Source organism: Protobothrops mucrosquamatus, unplaced genomic scaffold, assembly GCF_001527695.2.
Source record: "Protobothrops mucrosquamatus isolate PMUCROS unplaced genomic scaffold, P.Mucros_1.0 scaffold1456, whole genome shotgun sequence".
In the NCBI taxonomy this organism is placed as follows: domain Eukaryota; kingdom Metazoa; phylum Chordata; class Lepidosauria; order Squamata; family Viperidae; genus Protobothrops; species Protobothrops mucrosquamatus.
In genome coordinates, this window is record NW_015387634.1 from 242,986 (window position 1) to 255,199 (window position 12,214).

The following is a 12,214-nucleotide window of genomic DNA, read 5'->3' on the forward strand; positions in this document are numbered from 1 at the left end:
GAGTATAAAAATATTCAAAATATCTACTTTTCTGGATTCAGCCAGAGCAGTTTTTTATGGAAGATTTACACTTCTTGATATTTAAATAGAAAAGAATGATGGTAGATAATATGTTCCTACATACGAATAAATAGTATTTAATGTTAAGCATATGGGCACATCACAATCCCCATCTTACTGATACAAATGCAATGTATTTTGCTTTCTAAAACAATGAAACAGCATCTTTTGCTCTTTCTCATTATCTATCCAAATAAATCTGTTTCATTTGCTACTATACAAGGCAAAGTGTCACTTACTGTATTTCCTTCACCGGGTGCCTCAATGTTTGGCCTTATGTTTCCTTCACCAGGTGCCTCAGTGTTTGATCTTGTTAAATTCTCAAAAGTTAAATCAGATTCTTCCTGAGATGTGCGACGTTTTCTGTGGAGCCAAAGACCATAAGGTGTACCAAAACCTACTGCAAGAAAAAAAATACAGAAAACAAGACGGCTTATTTATGTGTTTTAAATGACTATATGAATTACAATTTATTAAATGAAATTAAATTGGGGTTTAATTTTATCCACACCTCCTCTCCTTATGTATAAGAGAGAGAAAAGCTTTAAAGAAAGAATTTTCTTAGATACACCGGTTATATAGGTAGCCATAGGTAGGAAATAAGCAGTTTTCCCCTACGTTAGGATCTAGGATTTCCTTTTTAGCTAGCTTTTTAAAATACGCATACCCAAATATGTATAGCAACCAAATTCTGTTCCAACAATCGGGTGTTAGCCAAATGGTTCATAAGTGAATATGTGATTGAAAGCAACACTACAAAAAATCATTGCTTGCTGCCAACTCATTTAAATAAAGTTCTCATACAGCTACATGTCACACTCTCTCTAGCTTGCACTATTAAGGACACAAAACTTGGTCAGAGAGATGTGCATTAGTTGGGAAATGAATTTTTTATAACCTAAAGTTAGTTGAGGTATTTGTTAAGCAAGGACCGAATGTAGTTTGACCCTTCACAGTTCATGTTGCTTCTTCAAGACATTCGCATACTTACATAGCATTAATAATGAACCCATGACCATTGCAGGAATGCTCCAGGCTCCTAAAACAGGTGCTGCTGCTGGAGTGCGTTCTACTTGAATGTCTGAAGAAGAATAATCCAGTGACATGTTTATGGTGGATTTGGAACAGTTACTTGGAATTGCACAGTCACAATAATGAACTATTATTTCTCTTTTTCTGATGCTTTCTCCGTTACATATTCTGAGAAGAATATAATAGTAGCCATAGTCTATATCTTCAACTGAAGAAAGCAGTGCTGAAGCATCTATGAAAGAAATAATTCAAATCCACAAATTACACTTCATATGATACTTACGTTAGTCAGAATATATTTTGTAGATATTAAAAAAAACATACCATCATTTGGAGTTAAGTTCCATTTTAAGTCCACTGGCTTCTCTATTTCAAAATGAAAAGGTATAGTGGACATTGGCAAATCAATGTCAGTGGCATTTATACAGATTGGTTTTTTATCTTTACACATGATGTAGCGTTTACTGGTATTCACTGGGTAATTGTTCTCAATCAGAAGTATTATCACAATTGTCCCTTTTCCTGTTTTACCACCTAGGTAAATTAAAATGCTTAGTTTTAAGACAGTAATGAAAGTAACTTGATCAAATCATATAAAATTACAAAAGTATTATTTCTCTGTGAAAGCTAAATAAAACATCTTGTTGGTTTCACAAACTGCTAATCCATAATCCAAAGGAAGAAAGCCATTGTAACAGAACAATAGAATAACAGAATAACGGAATGGGGGGGGACCCTGGATGTCTTCTAATCCAATCCCCTGCTCAAGCAAGAGACCCCATAGCATTCCAGAAAAATGGCTGTCCAATCTCTTCCTCAAAACCTCCAGTGATGGAGCACCCACAATTTCTGGAGGCAAACCATCCCATCAATTAATTGTTCTCATCAGGAAATTTCTCCTTAGTTCTAGGTTGGATCTCTCTTTGATATGTTTCCATTATTTTTTGACTTGCCCTTAGATGTTTTGGAGAAGAGGTTGTTCCCCTCTTCTTTGTGACAGCCCCTCAAATATTGGAAGACTGCTATCATTGTCACCCCTCATCCTTCTCTGTGTTAGACTAGACATATCCAGTTCCTGCCTCCTAATCATCCTTGTTACTCTTCCCAGCAATCCTTCTGGGGTCTCAACTTCTTTTCTGTATCACGTTGACCAAAACTTGATGCAATATTCCAAGTGTGGTCTTACCAAAGCAGTATATAGCAGTAGTAATACTTCATGTGATCTTGATACTATTCCTCTGTTGATTCAGTCTAGGACTGCATTGGCTTTTTTGGCAGCTGCAGCACACATCAACAAAGTTGTAATGTAGTTTGTTAAACTGCAGAATTATGCATTGCTAACAGAATGAATTACTGCCAAGTATATTTGTTGCCCAAATTCTCAGAGGAAAAGTGCAATAAGTATCTAATACATGCAAAGGTAAGTTAAATAACAATCAGCTCATGGTTTTCTACTTGATAGACGAGGTCCTGCAGAAACTGTATGGGGTAGTGTGGACAAGGATCTGTTCTGCTGATTCTATTCCAGTATAGGACAATATAATTCAGGCTCTACAGCTAAAATGATGGATTTTGAAGAAAAATGTCAAATAATCACCCCAAGTAAATACTGTGAAACAATTCAAAGGAGATTGATTTTAAAAAAGATATACAATTAATGGGTTTCAAATATTAGACCTGCCTACTTATGGCTACAGATCATAGTTGCAAAAAATTGAGTGATCATTAGATTTCAATAAAAGAGAATACAGCCATCAGTAGCTGCTCATATTTTTGCAGGAAGCTTTATGCATGTAGCAAAAATAGCAATATTTCACAATATTTGATACTTACTTTGATCAGTTGCAAATACTGTTACATTGCATTGACTGTATTCTATATTTTGTGAATCTCTTTCTAAAATGTCAGTAGTTCTGAGGTTTCCTATTTCATCAATGGTGATCCAACCGCATGGATCCTTAATTATTCTGTAACTGTTAAGAATAAATATTTTAACAAGGTTATGTACCTAAAATTTATTCCAACAATGTAAGTTAATTATAATTGCTTTCTGATGTTATACACAATCTATATAAAAACTAAACAATATAATAATTTTGTACCTTAAATGTTTGTTTCCAGTTTCTGGATCTATTGCTTGGTAGTTACCAACCATTGTACCAACCAACAAGCGTTCCTTTATGTATAGAATATATTCACAAGGTTCAAATACAGGTCCTTCATCCTGATCCTTAATTTTGATCACAATGCTCACCATACTTGTTGGAAGAACTCTTGAATTTGGAGGTGGAACATAAGGTGCTTCATTATTTATGGCAATTTCTAATGTTCTCTCATGGCTTTTCTCATAATCCAGTTCCTGGAGGAAGTAAATGCTATTCAAATTAATTTATTACTACTAAGACACTTTACTATTATGATTTTAGGTTACTGATGAAAATACAGTGTGTATAACTATTTAGGTGTGTGTCATGTATGTGTTTCACTTTAAGAGCGGGCAACTAAATTTCATTTTTGATGTGTGCCATTGTGCCCACAGTAAAAAAAAAATGACAATAAAGGTTATCTTATCTATAACTATTTTAAAATTTTCATTTGAGTTTTCTCTCCCTCCTCTACCCCAACATATTTTAATGGGAAATAGTATTACATTTTAAAAATGTAAAATACATCTTTAGAAAGCTGTGAAAAATATATTTCAACAAGTAATTCACCCCTTAAAATTAAGTAAAATTCAATTCATATTATTGCAGTAACTCTTTTTATTATCCATAGTTACCTTTAAGGCGCTTAAACACCCAATATTCTGCTGTTGATCAACTCTAATATCAAAACTGTTATCTTCATTTCCTTTAGTAATAGCAAATATACCCATCCATGATGATGTTCTGGGTTCATCTTTATCTTCAACAGGAATGCATAATATTTCTGCATGTGCTATGTTTTCATATATTTCCACTACATACTAAAAAAATTAAATATTAGTTTATGAATAGTTCTAATGCCAGATAAGATTCATATAATAATCATGATCCTGCTCAGATTTACCTGGCATATTAGCCAATTGCTCAGATCCTTTGCCACTTTTTTCTAAAATTACTCTCCAATCATTTGGCTGTTTATCCACCGTTAAGTATTTCCCAAAGGTGATAGCTAATCGTTAGACATTAACAAGTTCCTTCAGTAGTATAAGATAGGATTCATCTCTCTCTCTCTGAAAATTCTTGCCAAGTTAATAAATATTTTCTGACTATCTCAAAGTCTAATCTTTCCACTTTAACCTCCATTTTCACCCATTACCTTCTTATTAGAGAAGACTGAGCCAAATTACAATTGTTCTATTTCTTTGTCACCTTCTAGGGTGTTGTCATGATACTGAGCAACTTTTTACCATGTTGAGGTTTTTTTTTAATATCTAGTTGTTAAGCATTCATTATGCTTTTTTGTTCCCCAACTCTTGCTCATTCTGACTTTTAGTCTTCCTAATACTTTATTATCTATTATTAAATTTGGGACATGCATGATGAAATAAGCATTAGCAATGTAACAGAAACTCCAGAATGTAAATGGAATTGCTCAAATTATTTTTCTTAAATTTAATATTCACTTTAACTGGGTTAATACCATAAAATATCATAAAGAATTAACATCATCATTTAGTTTTACTATGATAGACTTACCATATTTTGTGCTATTTGAGGGAGATTATCATTTACATCTCTAATCTCAATATGTACTGCTGCTACAGTGTACAAACCAAACTCCTCACCTCCCATGTCTCTTGCTTCTATATGTAGTGTGTATGCTGATACCATCTGAAGAACATTAGAAAAAAATATAGCCATAATTTTCCTGGGTTGATTAAAAATACTGTAATTTTTTAAAAACAAAAGCAGAGGCCATGGGATTATTCACATAGTTAAGAATTTATTCAATATTGCCATTTCATCCAAAGATTACTCTGCAAAAAAAAATAGTTTGGCACTGTTTAATTCTCACTATTCCACATCATATCTTCATATTTTATGAAATAGGTCAGACAGACTGAGACATTGTTCCAAAGTTATCCACTAAATTATTTGAACTTGGCTTCACAATATCTATATAACTCCTAACTACCGAAAGGACTTTTGACTTCAGCTATATTGCAGCTACTCTTATCTAAGACCAATTTTATCATTTGTTAGCTTTATGCTATTTCATTTATGAGTTCACCGTTTTTGATATAGAACTAAATTGAAAATTACCTCTCTGTCCAAATGTAATGCTACCGTAATACAGCCTGAATCTGGATCTACAACAAATTCCTGAAGTTTCTGATGACTCTGGGATATAATTCTGTATTTCACTTTGCTATGCAGTGTATTGGGCTCATCTTTGTCTGTTGCAGTCACTTGTCCAACTAATGTTCCTGTATATAGAAGGCATCAACTTTAGATTTTCATAATACTCAGGTCATCCTCCTTTAGAAAAAAAAAAACTATGGCCATATTATTCAAATATCAAAGTAAAATACATCAATTTTGAAGGGTTATCAAATTTGCAGATTATACAAAGCTATCTTACCTTTCCTACCTTAAAACTTAAAACAAATTTAAAACTTTATCTTATTATTTCTTACCCTTACTTTGCATAACTTTGCATATTTTCAAAAGAAAATAATGTGTTAATACATTTTTGGGATCACTGAAGGTGGAGATTTTCCAGTGCAAATATAACATGGATTATAATATTAATGTTAAAGAATGAATTGGTGAATGCCACATATTTCAGATGTATGAATTTGAACACCTCTTCCAAATTGAGAAATAAGCTCCAAATTAAAGCAGAAAAAAATGTTCTGAATTTAATCTTTCTAACCTTTGAATTTTTTTCTACCCTAACAAGTTAGAACCTGAAACGTATCTAACATCAATTGGTATGACAATATTTGTGAAATGAATATAAATGAAATTGCACTGAGGAATCCAGAATTAAGAATTAACAATTCCAACAAACAACTTATTTAGAAATTATTATTAATTAAGTTCTAAAGGGGATCATTCAGAACATATTCCCCAAAGGACACTAGACAGATCTTAATTTGTTCCCTGTATGAAACTCTAGCTTCACTATGTTTCTCTAGAGCTCTTTTGCACTAGAAAAAGTAGCTATGCAGTCACCGCCTGTGTAAAAATGTGTACTTCTTGATATTTGCACGTGACTTAAGGAAGAAAGAGATTCAGTTTAGTGTCAGTTCTGGCCTCACATCAGGTTGATTCTTGCAACTGTACTTCACTAGATTCCCTCAATGATATCCTCACAAACCTGTCATCTGAAACAGCTTTGCTAGCATACTTGGCCTAGTGATTCATTTGTGTTTGATTTATTTATTTATTTATGCCTCATTCTTCTCTGTCTAGAGTCCATTAGGATTCAGGTAGGCAATAAATATTGTCAAATTTTAGCACATCATATTCTGCCTCAGACAAACTTTACAAGCTCTTTCTTAATCAAATCATATTTTACAGAGGTGTAGCTTGAAATTCCCTACACATATCTCTATGAAGCATGGTATGTTGATTCCTACCTTAACCTGCTGTTTTTGCACAATTCTGTTAATAATCTGCTCAGAAGAAAACTGAAAAAATGTGGGCGTCATACAATTACAATAATCAAAACAGGCAATATTTGCAAGATTTCCAAGTACATTTATATACAAAAACTATTTGACATGTTATTAAACATACCCTTCCATGCTGCCACTATATTTTCCTATTAATATGTTTTGCATTCCTCAGTAACAAAGTCTATATTCACATTTAAATAACTGATGTGATAATTTCACCCAAAACATATCAAAATAGATACACGTAGTCCACGTTTAGTGGTTGCCCTGTGCAGTGACCTTATGCTGGCGTTCAATGTCTTGTAGCTACTATACCATAGTACTATATTACAAATACATATATTACAAAGATTTATTTAAAAATTCAATTACCAATTATACTGTTTTCAGGTACATGAAAAGTATAAATATAATATTCAAACTCTGGAGCATTATCATTATCATCCTCTATTTTGATGATGTGAATAAGTGGGATTTCTGGGGTATATCCATCCGGTGTCATTGCATAGCAAATGAGCTGCAGAAAATGCAATAAAAGAAGCACTTACTCCTCTGTAGCAAATGAAAAGTTTCTGATAAATCAGAACACAATTATTTAATCCATGTATCATACAGAATTTTCTGTATGATGAATAGCTGTTAACAGTATTTGTATGTGCACAGGGAGAATCTCCTGCATTAGTAAACACCTTCCTTATAGCAAGGTATAGTATTAAGTCCTAGAGATGTTCAAAAATATGTAACGAGCATACAACTATCATACATAATAGATAAAGGTCACAAGGCAAAGGAAGCTATTTTAACATAAAATGACATAAGAAACCATAGACATAAAAGAAACCTAAGAAAGTTGGTAGAAGAAAAAAAATCAGCAGAAAATATTAGATATGTTCCCTGCCTTGAGTTGACCAAACAGAAAAAATACAGGAAAATAATAATAATAGTAAAAAGGACCCATTAAATAACCAAGGAAAGGAGAAAGATGCAAATATCATAGAAAGGATGTCTTTGTGTAAGCAGAGAGACTTGATGGAGGAAGACTGATAAGATGCTAAAGCAATATAAAGCCAGGAAAAATGATAAAGGGTGAGATAAGAAAAATGAAAGTTCAGGTGGGAACTGAGAAAGAACTACCGGTATAAGGTTTGCCCTCTTCTACAACCCATTATTATAGCCATAAGATTATTGGTGGACCAGGAGCCTCTCATTGACATGTACTTTATGTCTGTGTATTTGTAAACTGTCTATTTTCCCTGGCATGATTGGATGATAGGGAAAAAGTTGGAGTTTTTTTAAGAAACCTGAGGCAAAGGTTGCGTGCCCAGGAAACTTTGTGACTGACTAACAAGTTAATGCTGCTTATCCCATATCTCAGATACAAACAGTTCCTACAATCAAATTGTTCTCATTGTTTATGTATGCTTTTTGAGTATAACCACAAGAATCCTCTAAAATTTGCCTCAAATAATAATTTTTAATGTAATAGGAAGTAAATATTATTAAATAAATAGGGAATAATTATATTAACACAATTTAATTAATTTCAAAATAGCTGTCTATTATGGAGCTGATGCTTAAATATAAATTCAAAGAATAAATTCAGAAGGGCATGTATCTGCACTTCTGAAATCCATGCAGTGCATACAAAGTCATATCATTATTTGAGTAGGGTATATATATGTCTATGTCTATGTATAGAATCACATACCTGAAATTCTGGGAATACTTCCCGATCTATTGGGCAAGTAGCAAAGAGATTTCCAGTTTCTTGCTCAATGTAAAAGTAATTCAGTGGTGGTTTGTCAACACCAGGGCCAGCGATGAAATATCTAATATTGTATTTTTGTGCCATGTCAGAAGACAGCTGCATGAAAATAAAGACATGAAATTAAATTAATTGACAAATATAATTATTTACCTCTTGCCTACATAATTCACTTCAATTGAACTGAATTTATTCAAAATTTATTAAGAATCTTTTGTGCATTGGAACAGCCAAGGATTATTGCAAAGGACTTCTTTACAGGTCATTAAGATCGCAGTACACTTCAGTGAACAATAGGCACCATATAAGGTGTGTAATGGTTGTAACCTGCTAACCAAATGAGTTAGCATATGGCATATGCATCTACACAATCTTAATTTCAAAAAATGTTAGCAATGGACTTTCAATCAACTCTAAATTACACCAGTCAATGAATGAAACGTAGTCATAGAAGTAGACTACCTCTCAGAATGTAAATTTTTCTCCTCCTAATTTTAATTCTAAACATCTGACAGAACTCCATATAAGACTCTGCCCACTATAATTGCCCATTACATTTTTAAAGACAAAGTCATTTAAAAATTTAATGGTCAATTATATTTAGTAGAGTCTTATATGCAGTTCCATCAGATGTTACTGTATGCATGTTATTTCTAGATGGACTTAGTAGCTATTTCATTTCATTTCTGAAATTAAGTAGAATACATTTCATATATCTGCTTTATTGTAAGTACTGTATGGACCTCTTCAGATTACAACGAAGAAAATATTATCCTCACAACAATGGGTTTATTGTGCATCTGCAGTTTTGCAAGTGATATGCCTCAGTGAGGCACTTTGCCTCATGGAGATACTTTGCCTTGCTTAAGCACTGCAAAGGATTTTGCAGAGGGACTTTGTTCCTCCTCAAACAAGAGTCCCCCAGTGCTCTAGAACACTATTTAAACAAGCTACTACAGGAAAATTAGGAGATAAATTTACATTCTGAGAGGAAGTCTACTTCTACTTCTATGACTATTGTGTAATTTAGATGCGGAGATCATTTGAAATGTCAAATGAAGACTACATTAAAAACATGCCTGTTGAATTTGCATAGGAAAAGGCCCTAGTGAGTTTTCCATTATAGTAGTTGGTACTGGAGCCCATCTTCGTTTTGTTCGTTCCACAACAGTTGCTCGGTCATGCCTTCTTTTAGTTTTTGAGGCCTAGAAGAGAGAAAAGAGAGAAACCTAAACACATATCTATAGCAATCATGCTTTTGTTTTTAGTTACATCTTTTAATCTCTGTTATTGCAAACATTGTAACAGGTAATATTAATTCCTAACATAATTGTAGCATGGGATAAACATAATTCTTTTGCTTTTTAAAACAATTTTAATACTTTATATCTCAGATTACGCAATTAAATTGTTTTTCCATTTCATGATTAAATTGATTATTAAAACACTAATGCTGCTGATCAAGTTTATTTGATAAACCATTTTTTATTTCATAGGAATGTTTATCCATAAATTAAGAAAAATGTTAACAGTACATAAATTTCTGATTTTTATACCATCATATAAACAATATGTAATAAAACAGTAATGCTAAAAGATGCAATACAAACATGAAAATAAAATATATACATATGATTAATATTCTTGAGGTATAAGCATCATTATGCAAAGTACAGAAAACAAATAAGATAGTAAGCAATATAGTTAAGATTACTTTCTGTTATGTAAAAGGGAATTATATTGGATGCTTTGTTTATTATTTGTTTTGATCTATGGCTTTCTCTCATAATTTAATAATTTAGTTTATACCAACACTTCTTTATCCTTGCAACCTATCTTGCTTTCCTTATGATTTTAAACTATTTCATATATTGCCTTTTGTTCTTTAAACTTTGTTCTTTCTCCATTTTTGAGAAAGTTATTAACTCCACCCAACCACATCTTTTGCCTTCAACCCATTCACTTTTCCTTGTTATATTTGTTATGAAAATCAGTCCTCATTCATTCTCTCTGCATCACTAAGCCTACTAAACATACTTTTTTCTTCCTGAACATCCATGTGTATTCATCACCTATTCATTCTTGAGCACATGTCTTTTTCTTTTATCAACACAGTTAAATGTCCCATTCTCACTTTATTAAACTTACTTTTATATTACTCTCAAATAAAATAAAATGAATGCAGGGAGGATGATAAGATGTGTGTGTGACAGTGAATGACAGACTCAAAAATGAAAGGAATTGTACGTATATAATATATTATTGTAATTATATCTACCTTTTCAGGGTATGTTAGCAAGGTAACATATATCTGCTTTTGCTCATGTGTATAAACATTTTTTAAAAATACAGTAATGATGTTTTCATGAGTAGTCAAAGAAATAGCATTTTTAGTATACAGTGAACCATCTTCCAGAATTATAAAATTGGGATTGTTTATGCCAATAATTCCAGTATCATTAAGACAATGTTTCATGTTTACTGTAAGAAAAAAGAAAGAAATTTAAAAACCAGTTGAAAAGAGAAAAAGCATAGAGAATAATCCAAAATCACCCAATAAGTATATTTGGGAAGGGCTTAAACTCCAACCCTCCCATTCTAATAACTACATTGCTTGGCCCAATTGTACAATTCATTTTTTTTTGTCAATGTAGGCCTCTTAAGGCCTACATAATTTAAAATAAATATACAGTATGCTTACATTAAGTCATAGCAGTTAGAACTTTTCTAGCTACCACTTACAGTGATGACTTTGTTAGCCTCTAGCAAGTTGCTGTTGCTGTAAAAGACTTTTGCAAAACCCAGATTGAAATGCCAGTGTCTACAAACAAAGAATGGGAGGGAGGTTGTTAGCTCACCTCTGCCAATAAACATCCCCATCTTCAGTTTATGAGGTACATTAAAAGATACTTCACTGCAAGCTTCAAAAAATAAGTCCCAAGTCTAAAGGAGACAAAGAAAATACACAAAGCATTGCATTAAAACATAGCTTTTCTAACACAAACTATTTATTGACTAACAATATATTTAACTGAAAAGACAACAGTAGCTTTCTCCAAATAATTTGATTTAAGAGTCACCTTTCACATTCCATTTCAAGGTGATCTTGCATTGAGAGTTGCCTTCCTTTCAAATAATGTAACTTAAACATACATTCAGCAATTCAGGTATAATTATTTTACTAGGAAGGCAAAATACAAAAGAAATAGAGAGCTGTTCTCAGTGTTATCTTTTTTTTTTTCAGCAAATGTGTTTGTTCATCCAAATTAGAAAGATTTGCCAATGATAAATGGCAGGATGCAAAAGCAGAATATCTATCCATTGATTTTGTTATTTCTTGGACATTATTTCATTTCTTTCCCACTTAATACAAGAATTCATTAAAATGTATGTGTAATACATTCATGTAAAATACTAAAAGTGTGCCTGTTCCTATGTAGGTGGAGCAGGGAGAGGGGGGAATGTGTTGTATTTCTGTAGTCCAATCAAGCTATGCTTCAATACTAGGCTTAAAATGTTTGCTTATTCAGTGTATGTTTTTTTATTCCTATGCATCACAATACAGCAATTAAAAAAGAATACATTGGCTAAAATCTGTTTTATAATGTTTATATGAACTTATAAACATTACATAATCGTAATTAAAACCACAATCAAAATATAAAGGCTACTATTGGCACAATCAGCAAGTCGAGGGAAGATATCCTAGAGAACTGAGGCATAGAAAGGCAGCATTTCTTGTCCTTTCA

General features: G+C 32.4%; 1 protein-coding gene across 1 annotated transcript in view; it reads right to left on the reverse strand.

Annotated features, from left to right (window-relative positions):
• LOC107292944 (desmocollin-1-like) overlaps positions 1-12,214 on the reverse strand; it is a 24,732-nt gene that overhangs the window by 1,906 nt on the left and 10,612 nt on the right. Inside the window, exons 2-14 of the mRNA XM_029285268.1 lie at positions 11,324-11,408; positions 10,744-10,946; positions 9,545-9,670; positions 8,409-8,564; positions 7,073-7,217; positions 5,340-5,503; positions 4,773-4,907; positions 3,872-4,057; positions 3,195-3,451; positions 2,926-3,065; positions 1,417-1,626; positions 1,052-1,324; positions 300-460 (exon numbers count right to left, since the gene is read on the reverse strand). Coding sequence (XP_029141101.1) covers positions 300-460; positions 1,052-1,324; positions 1,417-1,626; positions 2,926-3,065; positions 3,195-3,451; positions 3,872-4,057; positions 4,773-4,907; positions 5,340-5,503; positions 7,073-7,217; positions 8,409-8,564; positions 9,545-9,670; positions 10,744-10,946; positions 11,324-11,408 — 2,241 coding nt within the window. The remainder of the gene's footprint in view (positions 1-299; positions 461-1,051; positions 1,325-1,416; positions 1,627-2,925; positions 3,066-3,194; positions 3,452-3,871; positions 4,058-4,772; positions 4,908-5,339; positions 5,504-7,072; positions 7,218-8,408; positions 8,565-9,544; positions 9,671-10,743; positions 10,947-11,323; positions 11,409-12,214) is intronic.